Raw genomic sequence first — 16,320 nt, 5'->3', positions numbered from 1 at the left:
ACTAAGACTGAGACAGCACATTTCTCCAAAGCAGACGGCCCACCATTGGGGGTTGTTTTTTTTGAGATATAATTTACATGTGATTTTGTCTTGAACAACAGGAAGGAGGATTATCAGCTGGTAGTGAGAGCTTTCCTGGGCCAACCTTGATATCAAAGAGTCAGGGCTGATGAAGATTCACACAGATGAACTGTATTTCTAGGAAGCAGTCTCCGTGCAGCAGAGTAGAGGAGAGAGATCCGTGGGAACAGCCCTGAAGCTGCCTTTTTGTGGGCTGGAAAGAGGGAAATGCAAATGTATTTCACCAAGACCTCAGAGAAGATGTCACAAGACGTAAGAAGGAGTTAAGGTAAGAGAAAGAATAGAAGAGAACAACAAAATCACAAAAATGAAGGCCACAATGAGAAGCACAAAGAAAAAGATCTTGCTGAATAACACAGTAGCAGACATGGAAGATGGGATTAAGAAAAGTGAGCAAAATAAAATAGAAAAGAACAAAGAGTAAAGAAGAATTAGAAAGAAAATGATATGTGGAAGACCAAACAAGGCAATCTAATGCATATATAACATCTCTAAAATAGAGAAATGAAATAATAGAACATAAAATATTTAAAGATATAATCCAAGAAAATGTTTCAAACATAGTAATTTTGAAATTAAAACTTGAAAAGTTATGCTATCTTTCATCATTAAATTACCATTGATGCAAAAATTTCCTAGTAAGATGATTTTACTTCAAGGATAAAGAAAGAATCCTTTGGGAAAGTGGGTACAAAAATTAAACACCTTTCAGGGGGAAAATGCCAGGCTGGCCTCAGACTTCCTCACAGCAACCTTAGATGGTAGAAGCAAAACCTACAAAGTCCTCAAGGAAAGAAAAGATAAACCAAGAATTTTATACGAAGCCAAACAATCATTTAAATATACAGTGAACAGACAGGTATCTTGACATGAGATTATTAGGGAATACAGATTCTATAAACCCTTTAACAAGAAATTATCAGAGGCCAAATGTCTACAAACCAGCTTATGAACGGAGGAGACAGAGCAAATGGACCAGCAGTGAATTTGTTTCATCATAAGACTAAGACTAAATCAAATGTCAATCAAACCCTGAAAATGTAGGAATCATATAAGCTGGATTCAGGAAAGGAAAGAGGAGAGAAGGCGGAAAGTAGTGTAGGTATACTGATAACCTTCACAGGTAGGTGTCAAAGATGATATTATAGACCAAATAAAGCACGTAATGGAAGTGAAGATACAGTTAAAGCTACGAACATAAACATTAAATAAATACTGTAAGCAGCTAAAATTGCAGATGGTGAAGAGGAGGAGGAGCGGGAAAGCAGTAGAAATAGATGACTTTTATTATTGCTCATAGCAAGGAGTAGTAATTAATTCTACAGATATAATAAAGGAAGTCACATCCATATGTGATATGAAGTCATTAAATAGATGAAGGCTGCTCTACATGTATAGATATCATTTCCAAAATAGGTTAAATTTAGAAAGCAGAATAACGTGTAGAAAGAAGAAAGAATATATGTATGTAAGTTGGTATAGTCAAGACTCACAGGCAGGATAAAGAAGGGACAGGAATATAACGATTTCCTCTCAGTACTTGAAGGCTTGAGGATGGGAAGCAGGCCTTAGTTTTCATGCCTTTGCAATTTTGTATCTTGTGTATGTAAAATACACATTGTTATTTCTTTTGCAAGAAAAAAATGAGTTAGAATCCTGATTTTGCCCTCCAGAGTTTCAAACTCCTTTAAGGTGAAACAGACAACGAGACGAGTGCCCTAAAATAGAAATGCACAAGGTGCTTGGGGGAAACCTAAGAGGCTACTTCCTCCTGGAGGGGTTAGGGAAGCTGAGTCTTGACAGGAAAGAAGAATGATTTAAGAGATATTTATAAAACAGAGTCAATCAATACGACTTAATGACCACTTGAGGTGTAACGTGAGGCTGCAGAAGAAGTAAAAAATGAGTCACTGGATCTGGTTCCAGCCACCCGGGGGATGGCAGGGTCATTCATTTTTAGTTCAGCAAACATTCCAAGCACCATGTAGAGCGTTGGGGATTAGAAGTTAAATAAGAAATGGCCCCTGCCCTCAAGGAATGTGAAGTCAGAGAATGCATTGTGCTGGATGGCAGAGATGGCCTCAATTACTCATCGCTCCCTTTGCAGCACCCTCCCGCCATAGACAGGTTACCCTGCCCTGTCTCTAAACTCAGGGCCCAACCCAGCAACTTGCTTGAGGTGATGAGATGTTAGCAGACATGATGCCAGCAGAGATGTAAAATGGGCTTGTGCAGTGGCACTTCCTCTCTCTAGTATCTCTGCCATTGCCATGAAGTTGAGATGAAAGCCCTGTATGAACGAGCTAAGACGGACACACTCATTTCTGGTTCCATTGACGTTATTTTGAAAGGTGGGGGAAAAAGCATAAACATCACATAGATCCTTTGCTATTAATTATTTGTCTGCAAATCTGCTATAATTAACAGAATATTATATATGTAAGGAGAGCCTGGCGGCTGCATCTGTTCCATAGAGTCAGGCCTATGCCATGACTTTGTGCAAATTAGAGAAAGGTACCCCTTCTTTGAGGCAGGTAGTCTGGTGCCAGGCAGAAGGCTTGGCAAAGGGTGAACTCAGCCACCACTTGCCCCATTGGCTGGGCATTCTCGTGCAGTGGACAACCTGTCCTACCACAGGTGGTAGCCCTGCCTGAATCCTAGATAGGACTCTCTTTAGAATTAGAAGCTCATGTGGGTGCCAGAAACTCAGTGTTCTCATGGATTAAGAGCTAGTGCATTTGTCAGGTCACTTTATAAAGTCTAGAAAAGGAAACTTCTTTGAGGAAACATCTATAAAATACAAGGAAAAACATTTTTGACCAAGGGGTAAATTCTAGGCTTTATAGAGTTCTGTCAATATTCAATTAATCTTGTCTTTGTCCTGTGACTGGATTTTGTTGAACTGGTGTGCCTACAACTTCTGAAATGGGAGTTGGGGTCCCGGAATGCCGTCAGCTGGACATGCAACCTGAACAAGTCACACAGGCTCTCTAAGACTTAAGACGTTCATCAATTTGTTGAAATGATTGGATCACATGATCCTCTAATTCACTTCTAGGTGGAAAACTGTAAAAATCCATTATTTTTATCTTGGCCAGCATGAACCACAATGGCAAAAATGACTGGAAAAACAAGGTCCAAGAAATTCGTTTTAAGTGTGGGTGAAATTTTTGGGCTTCCTGAGACATAGAGGAACAATAAATTTAACTGAATTGTACTTTTGTTGTGATTCCAACCACATGGAGTCAGTGAAGGAAAGAAAAGAACACTGAGTCTTGTTGAATGCGTGCGATTGATATTTCTAATGTAAGTTAATGTATTATTCTAATCTTGTTGTGGCATAACAGAGATGGCAGGAGCGAATCATTGTATTTACGAAACGGATTTGTTCACATTTAAAGAATGGAGAGAAACATAAAACCATGCAATTAGGCCAGCAGTTTAGCAGCCTCGTTAAGTAGTGTGTGTATTTTCCATATGCTCTCATTTCATTTTATGTAATCTTGACATAAACATCAGGTAAGGAGGAACAGTGAATGCACTTGTAAATCATATCCTGTAGGTTAAATGCGGACAGCCATGTTGGAGGCTTTCTAATTTAAAGCCAACAGCGTGTATTCCTCACACTTCAAGGAAATGATTACAAATGTTTTGGCATCAGAGAAAATAATTTAATTGCCCTTTGACTTATTCGGGGAAAATTCTTTATTTTTTATCCAGAAATATGTCATGATTTCACTTGTGCTTTTTGCATAAAACACTTAGGAATTCACTTTACTATGACACAGAACAACCTTTATTTTCATGGAAGAACCCATTAACACAAGTTGTGAATACTCAGGATACGACACTGTATGAGTAATAGGGAATACGCCAAAAAGTAGTGTGGGGGTAGGACTGGCTTTCAAGAAACTTCATGTGCACATTTTTTAAAAAACCCCAAATTTTACTATCACAGTAGATCAGATAAATAAATTTTGACATATTCATACAATGACACACTAAACACCAATAAAAAGGAATAAACTATAGATACAAGATGCAACATGGAAGAATCTGAGACATAATGAGCAAAAGAAGCTAGACACAAGAGAATACATTCTGCGTGATTCCATTTATACAAAGTTCAAAAGCAGAGAAAGCAATTCTACGGTGTCAGAATAGTGAATACCTGTGGTGGGGGGGGGGGTGTGTTTGTGTGTGTGTGTGTGTATGTATGTTGGGAGGGGTGGAGGTATTGACTGGAAAGAAGCATGAGGGAACTTTTGGGGTACCAAAAATGTTCTTTATCTTGATCCAGGTGGCGGTTCACATAGGTGTTTACATAAGTGAAAACACCTTGAGATCTAACTTAAGATTTTCATGAGATTTTTTTTCTAGTGAGGATGATTGGCCCTGAGCTAACATCTGTTGCCAATCTTCATCTCTTTTTTTCTTGCTTGAGGAAGATTGTCCCTGAGCTAACATCTATGGCAATTTTCCTCTATTTTATATGTGGGATGCCACCACAGCAAGGCCTGATGAGTGGTGCATAGGTCTGCGCTCAGGATCTGAACCTGCGAACTCTGGGCCACCGAAGCAGAGCATGCAAACTTAAGCACTACGCTGCTGGGCTGGCCCCAGATTTTTGTGTTTTATTATATCTATGTCATACCTCCATTATGACAATCATCATTACCACCATCATCATCATCATCACACAGCATGTCAGAACCTCTGTACTCTAGTCATAATCTAAGCTTGGCTCGTACATAGAAAATTCTATTCTTAGGCCAATTTGTTTGGAATGGAATTAAACTCTCTTCTATTTTACTTTTCTTTCTTTTCTCCTTCTACACTCCAATCAACAATTGATTTAACAGAGGTTTACTGCTTTTTTTTTTTATTGCCATTATATTCCACATAAACTCAATCCTTGAGTGGTCTTCTTCACTACCGTTTTCTTTGGTTCTCAGTGCCTCTAACAAGCAGTCATAGTTCCTTAGAAGACAATGGAACAGACACAAGTTTAGGGAGGAGATACCCTGGGGCCAAGACAGCCCATGTCAGGCCGTCCTTGTGCTGCCCACTTTTCAAAGATGTATGTCCCTAATTAAGGCAAACTGGACAAATGGGCCAGTTGTGATCTTTCCATTTACCAAGGACAGCCTGTGAAGAGTTAGGTGGAAGCTGTGATTAATGTGTCACTTTAAATCAGGACAAGAGATGTACTGCCCTTTCTCTAAAAAGAATACAACGTGATCTTTTGCAAACACAGCTGTGACTATTAACCTAAAGGTTCTTATTGGTGCTATCCTTCTTTCATATAAAGCAACAATAACAAGTAAGACTATAAAAATCTAGGTAAGGACCTGGTTGCATGGATAGTGTGCTTTGGCTTTTCTTGCGGTAAATGTTAATCACGTAACAAGATGTTGTCCTGGAACTGATACCTAGAGCCTGCAGCTGAGCACAAAGAGGTGTTCAGGGATCCACATTCCAGAGAAAGCCTCCATAACGGGGTCTAGGTATTCTCCTCAAGGCAGAAACCACTCCATCTTACCTGCCTCCTTCTCTATCAACCCTCTGCCTGGCATGGATGAGCAATTTTCTCTATTTTTTTCTGTGCTTCTAGTGGATACTGTGGAAGGCTGTAGGCCTTAACTTTCTTGTGGGTGCCCCACCGAATAGGATGGCCTGCCTGGCATGTGAGCCCCTGCGGTAAGCTTTGCTGTTGGGTCACCACATAAAAGATTATTGTGATTTGGCTCACAAATATGTAAAATTAAAATTTTAATCTTTAATTACAACTTTTAAGTTATGAAACTTTAAGTGAACCCTAGGGCAGGGGGGTTAGTTTGGTGGAAGTTGGTGTATATTGTAGATTGGGAAAAAAACTCAAACTCTATTTTGCATCTCCTCTCATCAAAAAGTGAAATGGGCCTGCCCACTGGTGTAGTGGTTATGTTATGTAGGCGAGGAAGAAATTTCCTCTACCCACTCTAGGTCCTTCTGCTGGCCAGGCTACAAATTAAATTCACATGAGACAGAATAAGAGGAGAAAATTAAACAAGACTTTTTGTATACATGGGAGAAACTCAGGCAAACTGAGCAACTCACCAAAATGGCGGAAGCTCTCACCTTAAATACCACCCTCAGCTAAAGACAAAGGAGGATGTTGGAGGTAGGGGGAGCCAGTTATGGCAGATTACCAGAAAAGCACAGCAAACAAGAGTCAGGTTATTATGCAGATTTAAGTACTTGCCTTCTGCATTGATAAGAGTTTCTAGAGATAAGGTCATCCCTTCTTCTTCCTGGTACAGAGAGGAAGACACCTTTACAGATGGAGATTTCCTTTACAAATGTAAATTTCTCTTAACAAAGGGTAACTCCTACTTTTCAGAATTTCTCTCATGTCTGTAGTTTTTAAAAGTAACCAGCCCCAAATAATCCTTATGCCAAAGAGGGAGATCTTGGGGTGGCCAATTCCAACCCCCCACAGTCCCGCCTTTGAAATTTTAAGACGTTTCGTAGTCCAGAAGCTGAGTGATAGATTGTTTCATCTCACTGAACACATTTCTTAGTCCTGAAAGTAGATCCGTCCAGTCAAATTCACTTTAGAAGGTGGTGATGCAGGTGCGCTCCCAAAGTTAGGCCTATACTGCGGAAGCAAGCAATCAGGTATTTAATAAGTGCTTCTATGGAAATTAAAAAAACAAGGTTAATGGTTGGAGCAAATTATAAACCAGTTCCTGAGCCCAGGAGGCAGCCAGTCAAGAAGATTTCTAGATGTCAGAGTTGAAGCATCTTTTGCATCTTGAAATGTCTCTGATGATGTCATCAGGCATTCAGGTATCTTTCTGAGTGGCTTACAGCTTACACAGCAACAGACAGGAATTTCTCAAGTTTATATCAAGTTGTTCAGCTTCAGTTTGCAAGGCTTCAGGAAAAAGGGCAGGTTCAATTCTCAATGATTCCAAATGAAAATGAGGGAAAAAATTGAAAATGTTAGTTTGGAGATTTGTAGCCAGATATTTCAGAGACTAGAATTCAGGATCCAGTCCAGGTCACAGGTAGAAAAACCCTCAAAGACAATTAACAGAACTAGGATCTAATATTTACAAATGTATTATAGCTTTTAACCAAAATCACCTAAAATCACCTTCTAAAATCACCTTCATTTTTACCAAAGAGAGCCAGATTAAGACTAATTGGTTTGCAAAATAAGTTTACTTTCAATAAACTTGGCCCAATTATTTACAGAAGTACAGCAAGAGTAGCCATCGATCATATAGGCTCTTTTAAATCTGCTTTGCTCGAACTTTTTATAAGGAATCTCAGATTGAACTTTAAAGGCCTCTCAAGGCCAGGAAAGCCAAGCCAAGGACTTGCCATCAGATATTGCTTGCAATACCTACAGATTTGGGTGGATTCTTCTCTTTTCGAGGTCCCCCAAAATATTTCAAGGTTCCTTGCACCTGCCAAATAGGTAAGCTTCCTTACTTACCAGGTAAGATTTCTGGAATCTATGTAAACAAGGTACCAGGCCCATGTTTCCAAGTGGCTTTATTCCATAAAGTCCAATCCTTGTTTCTCAAAAGCTGTCTGGTCATATCTGAGTTTATGTCTGTTCTCTCTCAAATATGACATTCCAGTCAAAGCTTTGGTAAGATAACCAACGTTTCCAATTGTGTCCTGTTATAAGGAGAACAGATTCTTATTGAACTTACACAAATAACTATATTGCCATGAAAATAACAATACTCACTCACTAAGTTTCCAAATTCTGGAGGGATCAGGTAGGGAGAAAAAGATAAATGTTTCAGTTCTGCTCACAAAGGTATAATTTCAGCAAATTGCTCTAAATCATAGTTAGCATAAGAGAAAAGAAGATTTCCTTAAATCTGAGGGAAAAAATAAAAAAATCAACAATATTTCAAACAAAAGTCATAAAAAATTATAATCATCCTCATCAGTTCATACAGACTTGTATAATTGATTCTTTTTTTTTTTTGAGGAAGATTAGCCCTGAGCTAAGATCTGCCTCCAATCCTCCCTTTTTTTGCTGAGGAAGACTGGCCCTGAGCTAACACCTGTGCCCATCTTCCTCTACTTTATATGTGGGATATCTACCACAGGATGGCTTACCAAGCAGTGCCATGTCCGCACCCAGGAGCTGAACTGGTGGACCTCAGGCCACCAAAGTTGAACGTGCGAACTTAACTGCTGCGCCACCAGGCTGGCCCTAGTATAATTGATTCTTGATCTTAATCTTCTGTTAGCAGATATGAGGTCATCAGTTTCTCTGTTAGATTTCTGTAATTTCTTACCCAGTTCAGTTTTATAATCTGAAAGTTTATCAGAAACCTGTAGTCTAGAGTAAGCACCAGAGTGCTTTTCATGAATTTCTCTGAAGATGAAACATATTTGCAAAAGCAAAAAGCATTAGAGTAAAACAATAACTGTCTGTAAATAACAAAAGACTCAAAAATGGAAACTGACAGAGAAATTTGGTTAATTTGGTTAACATACAACACCTTAAAATAATAACCAGAATTATGACTGACAACCAGGACAGATCAGAATTTTAGGAATGTTACATAATTTTTAAAACACCTATATTAATAGCATTCATCCACATAATACCACCTAAGGAAGTTTATCATCGCTTATCTGACAGTGCTTTTCATGTAATTTAACATACCAAATAAGCCTACTTAGTTTAGTATTTTCCTCCTTAGAGGAAGAGAGATCAAATTTCTCTGAGAAGTCTCAGGTGCCCTCTGAAAATCCTCAGAGAAATCCTCTTCCTTCATCAAGGTCAAAAGAAAGCTTTTATTCAGGACTTGAATATTTTTGGCAGGGGGCAGGGGGGAGAGCTTGTCAAAAATTTCAAAAGTTTTTAAAACACTTGTTCAGGTAGGAAACACTGCTCACTGTGAAACAATGCTCAGGTATCCATTCAAAGTGACAAAAGAAACAGTCAAGAGCAGTTAAAACAGCCAAAAAATCTTAAGAGAGACCTCTTTCTTTCTGAATATAGAAAATTATCTTAGCAAAATATAGATTTTCTGTCTTTTAGGTAGACTTAGAGCAGGCCAAAAGATCAAGAAAATTATCCTTTGAGAGAAAAGCAAATTTTAATTTCTGCACCAGCTTGTTTTTAACGTTAAAACTCATTTACTTAATTGGATTTACTTTAATCTTAGTCAACTTGACCAGCATAAAACTCTCTCAGATCTTCTCTTTCACAAACCTTCTATAACTTTATTTTTACATTCAGAATTTGTCCCATGCTTGCTTGCTTCTTTCTAGTACTTTAGGACAAATTTATCTTTCTAAACCCAACAAACAAAAATATTTCCATTCTTTATACCTTCTTTACTGAAAACTACATTTTACTTCCCTTGAATACAGAGCTGTTTTCCTTATTAACTTTTAGTAGCTTTAATTACATATATTAATTAGAATTTTAACCCTTAACAGACTATAGTAAAAACTAAAAAGGTAAGCAATTATGAACTGTCTTTTATACCAGTGTTCTCAACACTTTTCATAATTTCTAGGAAACATGCCACTTCTAGTAATAAAACACAAGGCATGTTTACTAATGGACTCAAACACTTTCAGCCTCTCTGCAAGAAGAAGCCAAAAGTAGATAAACTTACATTTAATAAGTAATGTCTAATATCTTATCTTATTTGGAAATGATCTAGATAATCAATGAATTTTCATCATTTAAATTAACCTAGCAAAACTTTACAGTTTCAAGTTACCAAAGAGTTTTGGAAGTGATTTTAGATACACATGCTATAAACTATAATTATTGCTAAAATCTTATCTATACACTCTTATTTCATTTATATTTCAATCATTTGTTCCCAACAATTACGTTTAGATTACCCACAAAAACTTCATGAGACATTAGACAAAATTAGCTATCCTTCTAAGTTATTATGCTGACAAATTTGTAACAGGGATAACATGAGCTTTTTTTAAAAAAAAAGAAAACAAAACAAAAACTGGTAAACCCAGGCTGCATGTCTGCATCATATCCAGTGCTGATAACTTTGAGGAGGTGCCTATTTTAAACAAACCAACAAACAAACAAGCTTTCATTCACCAATTATTTCATATCATGTTAACTTGAAAGACATGTAGGTGCTTACTTTAAGTCAATTAAATGGAGCTCTTGATATCATCCAGGGGTAAAATATCACACATATATAACACACATATAGACACACATAAACACAGAGATAGACACAGACAGAGACATTAAATTTTTGTTATGAATTAGGTGCAATACAAAACTCACTAGTTTCTGAGAAACATTTGCATTTCCAAGAATGGTGCCTAGGTCCTAGAGAAGATGGGAGCAGAAAATTTACATCATAAAGGCACAGAGAAACCAGTCAAGTTTTCTTCCAGATGGAGTTTCTGGGGCACATTTGCCTTATCAGCTTCTAATGTCTCAATCTTTTGTCTCAATATCTAGGAGCGTTTTAGGAGGAACAGGGCAAGCCCTGGGGTTGGCAAAAGGACAGTGAACTCTAAACTTCCCTCTAGAACCAAGCCTCTGGCCTTGCAGAGATTTGCAAGACAAAGATGGCTGCTTCCAACTCCCCAAAGAACTGGATTACAGCCTGAATGACAAAAAAAGAGGCTGACTCGCCCCTCCAGAGATAACAACCACTGTACATAAATCCCATAAATATGTCAATTTTCTACAAATTTCATCCGAATTCCATCAACTCTTATATCTCTAATCACAGCTTTCATTAGGACTTTATCAATAGGTCTTGGTCTTATAATATTGGATAGGGCAAGTATTCCCAGCCAGACATTTTAAAACATACTCAAACAACTCAAAGTTGATATAACTTCTTTATATAAAATCAGCTCAAACATTCCAGCCTTTATAATCTTATCAACACTAAGACTTACATTTCATCAGTTCAATTGTAACCTGAGTCAGGGTCTTAAAGCTAGTCACTATTTTGGTTTTTTTTTTTTTGTATTTCCTTTTTAATTTGGCCTTTTCATAGGTACCAATAAAAATTATGATGAGAACTCTCACAAACTTTTTTCCCCAATTTAGAAGTTTTCCCACTTTAAATCATCCATTGTCTGGCCACATGGATGAGTAGGATCTTAACAGCGACTCATACCAATAAGTTTAACCGTGGATGCAAGAGGTGTCCCCAAAAGAGATCCAGAAAGTTCACTCCCAAAAATAGTCTAAAAAGTAAAAGCCTTCATCGTACAGCAAGCAGCGAAGGTTGAGATGACAAAGGCCCCTTATGAAAGCAATTGGGATCCCTTATGACAAGCTCCCTTGAGAACTGACACAGCCGATGAAAAAGAGCATGTCCTGGAACCCCAGTCTACTCAACTGGCTGCCAAGATGCATGCCGGTACATGCATCCTCTGATGGCAGAGACCAGAAAGGTCACAAAACCAAGCTCTCAAGACACAGAATGAGACAAAAGGCCCAGACAACAGGCTTTTAGAGATGCCTATGTCTTACGACAAATGACAAAAAAAGACAGAGACAAGGAAAAACACTATCTCTGGGAGGAAGAGGATCTACAATCAATGAGTACTCAACCAAATCTTAGAGTCACCGAGTCCAAGAAGCTAGCCTCACCAAAATTTTCTCCTGCTAATCTAAATTTAGAAAAGCAACAAATCTCACCAGTCTTGCTTCCACTGGACCCTGCAGGCAGAGATACAGGAGACTGACGTGGTAAGAACTCTCACTTTTTGCTGGCTCTTGTTAGGGGTTCAGGATCTCTCGGCTGCAGCAGCCCAGGAGTGAGCAGTGTCACGCCAGTGAAATTTTATCCGGTCCACATCACCAAACTGTAGGAGAGGAAGACTTTCCTCTACCCACTATAGGTCCTTCTGGCCAGGCTACAAATTAAATTCACATGAGACAGAATAAGAGGAGAAAATTAAACAAAGCTTTATAACACGTATACATGAGAGAGACTCAGGCAACCTGAGCAACTCACCAAAATGGTGGAAGCTCTCACCTCAAATACCACCCTCAGCTAAAGACACAGGAGGGTGTGGGGGGGCGGGAGGACCCAGTTATGGGAGATTACCAGAAAAGCACAGCAAACAAGTGTCAGGTTATTATGCAGATTTAAGTCCTTGCCTTCTGCATTGATAAGAGTTTCTAGAGATAAGGTCATTCCCTTTCTTCCTGGTACAGAGAGGGAGACACCTTTACAGATGGAGATTTCCTTTACAAGTGTAAATATCTTTTAACAAAGGGTAACTCCTACTTTTCAGAGTTTCTGTCATGTCTGTAGTTTTTAAAAGTAACCAGCCCCAAATAATCCTTATGCCAAAGAGGGAGATCTTAGGGTGGCCAATTCCAATCCCCCACAGTTCACACACTCTGCTTCAGCATCCCAGGTTTGTGCGTTTGGACCCTGGGCATGGATCTACACATGACTTATCAAGCCATGCTGTGGCAGCATCCCACATACAAAATAGAGGAAGATTGCCACAGATGTTAGTGCAGTGACAATCTTCCTCACCAAAAAAAAAAAAAAAAAAAAGTGAAGTTTACTATTTTTCCATACTTTCAATCTGGACACAGCCATGTGGCTTTCTTTGGTCAATGGGACATTAGCAAAAGGAGGTATGAAATGCTATTTTAAATTGGGGGCTTGCCCTCCCTTGCTGTTGGGAAGCAGGAGCTCACCCTATGAAGGAGCCATACCCTGTCATCCTAGCCACGTGGACATAGCTCCGAGCTCCACACGTCTGCAACTGCATGAGTGGACCCAGTGGAAACAGCAGAAGAATGGCTCTGCTGATTCCACTACAAATTGCTGATTCATGGAATTGTGAGCTAACGAAGTGGTTGTTTTAGGTCACTAACTTTTGGTGTGGTTTGTACACAGCGAAGGCTAACCAATACACTATGTTTGGGCATAATACATACTAAATTAAATTCCACTGTTAAAACGATCAAGACACATAGATGACAGCTTCTAGTTCATCTGTCTACGGGTAATACCCAGGAAATACTGGAAGATACACAGGCATTCCGGAGAACTGGGTTTGAAACTAGCTACACTACTTATTGGCTGTATGACTGGGGGAAAATTGCTTAACCTTTCCAAACGTTAGTTTACTTAAATATAAAGTGGAGAACAGGCCTAAAATACTGCTCTAACCTCTTGCTACTCAAAGTCTGATCTTAAGACCAGCAACATCAGCATAACATGGGAGTTTGTTAGAAATGGCAGAATCTCAGGTCCAACCCCAGACCTGCTGAATCAGAATCTGCACTTGACGAAGATCTCCAGGTGGTTTGTGTGCACATTCCAGTTTGAGAAGAGCTGCGTGACACCCTGGCATCACTCAAGGTCACCACATCTTGAAGACCCCTGAACAATAAAGAGCCACCCAGCTTTTCCCGGGAAACTTGGTTTAGCCTATTTTTCCTGGCTTCCTCACAGGCAGACAGGCTCAGCGGCTCAGGAACTCTTTTTCAGGGCTCCGCTAAAATTGCAGCCTGGCAGTTTAGCTGGGGAGTTCTCAGCTCCCTCCCCCTTAAGGATGCCCAGTTGGTAAAGTTTTGATTATTTCCCTCTTAGCCTTGCCTGGAAAAGGCCAGGATGTGCCCGGGGAACTAGGCTTCTGCGTCTGCAACTGCATCTAGCCCTGGGAGTCTGGACCACTGCTTGCGCACACATTCTCCGTCTATTCCCAACACTGCTCGGGCGGCCAGGCTCGCTCTTTCCTCCTGGTCAGCCGGACCTACTCTGGCGGCTGAGCATGCCCAGTTCAGCTGCGAGCGTGGCCCCAGTCCCCAGTGCGCAGGTGCCACGTCTCCGGGTTTTGGTGGCCGCCGGCAGGGAGGAGGAGGCGGAGTGGCCTCCGGGAGGAGGGAGCCCTCCCGGGAGTCCTGGAGCAGCACGTTGTGAGGGTCCACACAAAGAGTGATGCTAGACTGAACACCGTTAGGATCTGAGTGCGAGGGTGACTCGGAGCCACCCGGGGGCCGTTGTAGGGCAGGGGCGAGCCGGGGACTGGCTGGAGCAGCGTCCCAGCATTCCAGGGACCAAAGTCTGGGGGGTTTGCGTCTCTGAGGTTGCGCTTTGGGGAAGACTTTTTGGAACCACTTAATTTCTCTATGGCTCAGTTTAAACCTTGAGAAAAAAAAAGATTATAGTAGTACTTGCTTTGGAAGATTGTTTTAACGATTATACGAATAAAAAGCGTTTAGAACAGTGCACTGTAAGCGCTTTATGTGTTTATTAAACAAGATATCAACAAATAAACACTCCCTCCACCCCCGCCAGCAGCTTTGAGGTACCTGTTTTTGCCAGTCCTGATCTCCCTTCACTCCTTACCCCCACCCCCGCCCCATGGCCCACGGCAGGCTGCGGGTCTCCCTTCGGAGAAGGGTGCCACTCTGCCCTTCCCCTTAAGGTTCTGCGCCCGGCGCCACGTAGGGCGCATCCGGACCCCAGGCACTGGGCACGTGCCGCCGCGCTGGGACGCCGGGGGGCGGCTGGAGAGACCCCGGAGGAGCGCGCCGCGGGGAGGCTTCCCCGGACGCCCCACCCACCTTCTCGTAGCGCTGCCCTCCACCCCCCTGGGCCGCCGGCCCCTGGCGGCGAGGCGGCGCCCCTAGCCCTGCCGGCGCCCCCTCCCCGCCCCGCCGGCTCGCGGCCGCCGGGCGGCCGGCCCGGCCCCTGCCCACCCCCAGCCCAGCCCGGGCGCGCCGCACTGGGCATGCTCCGTAGCCTGGGCAGGTTGGGGCTGCGAGGCGACAGCTCGGGCTCTGGAGCCGGGAGGCGAGAACGAGGAGGGAGACTCTGGGGCTGGCGAGGCGGGAGCAGCGGGCCACGGAGGGGCGGCGGGGCCCGGAGCCGGGGACACGCCGAGCCCGGCGGGCGAGCGGGCAGGCGGGCGGAGTGGGCCGGCGCTGCCCCGCGGCTTCGCGGAGGAGCGCCCCGGAGACCCCCGCCTCGGCCGAGGTAAGGACCGCGCGCCGGGGCGACAGGGAGGCGGGGTGGGGGCGCGGGGGCAGGCGAGGGGCGGGACTGGGCGCGCCGGGAGGGGGCTCGGCGGCCGGCTCTTTATGGGGGAGGGGGTTGGTGGCGCCGGGAGCAGTAAGTGAGCTGCACCGCAAACAAGATCTCACAGACACACGCGCGCACTCACGCGCGCGCACACACTGGGTCTCCAGGCGGCGGCCGTTGCCACATCCCCGGCAGCAGCTCCGGGCAAAGTGACAGGTAGGAGAAGGCATTTCAGGTCCCGCCCGAGGATGCTCCCGCCCGCCCGGGCCCGCGGGGCTTGTTTGCTCCCGGCGGGTGCGTCCCGGACGCGCGCGCGCGCACCCTGATGCCCGGCCGAGTAGCCGGTGCAGGTGCGGGGTGCTAGGCGCCCTGCGCGTGCGGGAGGCAGGGGTCCCCGCCGCCACCTCCTTCCTTATAATCATCGCTTTCTGTGTTTCCTTAGACTGCAGACGTTCACCACTTCTGGCTAGAAATAGCTCGGCCCGACGTGTATATGATTATTTTGGTTGGAAATAGTTGGCACCGTGCAATGCCTGTAAATGTGTGTGCGTGTGGATCTTACCTCTTCTGGGGAAATAATAGACATGATTGACCATTTCCACTTAAAACAACACTGACAGGCCGGCACTCGTTGGGAGCAGTCTTCGGGCCTCCTAAAAGCATGTAAACGATGATGTCTTATTTTCAGAATTTTAAAGTTGCCTTTTCCTTAACTAATTAGACCTTGTCTATGTCGTACGGTACTTCTGACTGTAGACTTTGTAGGCAGTACTATATAGAAGTATGGAAATACGGAATTCTCCAATTTCCAAGTGTGTCTAAGTGCAACTTTATCTAGAATCATAAAACTAGCATTTTTATAGAGAAAGATGCAAATACCTGTTATGTTTTCATAAATATGCATGTATTGGAGAGATGACCCTCTATTCCCCAACTTTTTTTTTTTACTCGATAGTGATTCCAGCTATTGTTCTAAAGCACGTGTTTGACATTTAATTTTGGCCAAAACATTCATGAAAGGTCATTTTTTTTACCATAAATGTGATACATGGCGGACTCTTTAAGTTATGAATGTGTGAAGATGGCTGTTTAATAATTCTATTTGGTTGGCAATAATGTCGTGCAAACATAAGCAGCTGTGTAACATCTAAAATAGAATTGTTTCCCCTTTAAAGAGAAATCAGATTCGTAGAGTAAACATCACCAG

At 42.3% G+C, this 16,320-nt stretch overlaps 1 protein-coding gene and 1 long non-coding RNA gene across 8 annotated transcripts in view; one reads left to right on the top strand and one right to left on the bottom strand.

Moving 5' to 3' along the window:
• Nucleotides 1-4,234: 4,234 nt before the first annotated feature.
• Nucleotides 4,235-16,227, bottom strand: LOC139040305 (uncharacterized). Its single transcript, XR_011494563.1, has 4 exons — nt 15,256-16,227; nt 11,759-11,976; nt 7,568-7,755; nt 4,235-7,026 (listed from the first exon to the last, which is right to left on the bottom strand). It is a non-coding gene; the product is annotated as an uncharacterized lncRNA (long non-coding RNA).
• PLCB4 (phospholipase C beta 4) overlaps nt 14,021-16,320 on the top strand; it is a 381,489-nt gene continuing 379,189 nt past the window's right edge. For 2 of the 7 annotated variants that reach the window (XM_070485569.1, XM_070485568.1), the window contains exon 1: nt 14,021-15,068. In XM_070485569.1, the coding sequence (XP_070341670.1) occupies nt 14,824-15,068 (245 nt within the window). In that variant the 5' untranslated portion in view covers nt 14,021-14,823. Of the gene's footprint in view, nt 15,069-15,172; nt 15,330-16,320 lie in introns of those variants that run through there. The other 5 variants (XM_044747972.2, XM_070485577.1, XM_070485570.1 and 2 more) reach the window with 4 other exon arrangements.

The sequence above is a fragment of the Equus asinus genome, chromosome 15 (assembly GCF_041296235.1).
Source record: "Equus asinus isolate D_3611 breed Donkey chromosome 15, EquAss-T2T_v2, whole genome shotgun sequence".
Classification (NCBI taxonomy): Eukaryota; Metazoa; Chordata; class Mammalia; order Perissodactyla; family Equidae; genus Equus; species Equus asinus.
This window is presented reverse-complemented; position numbering and strand designations above follow the sequence as displayed.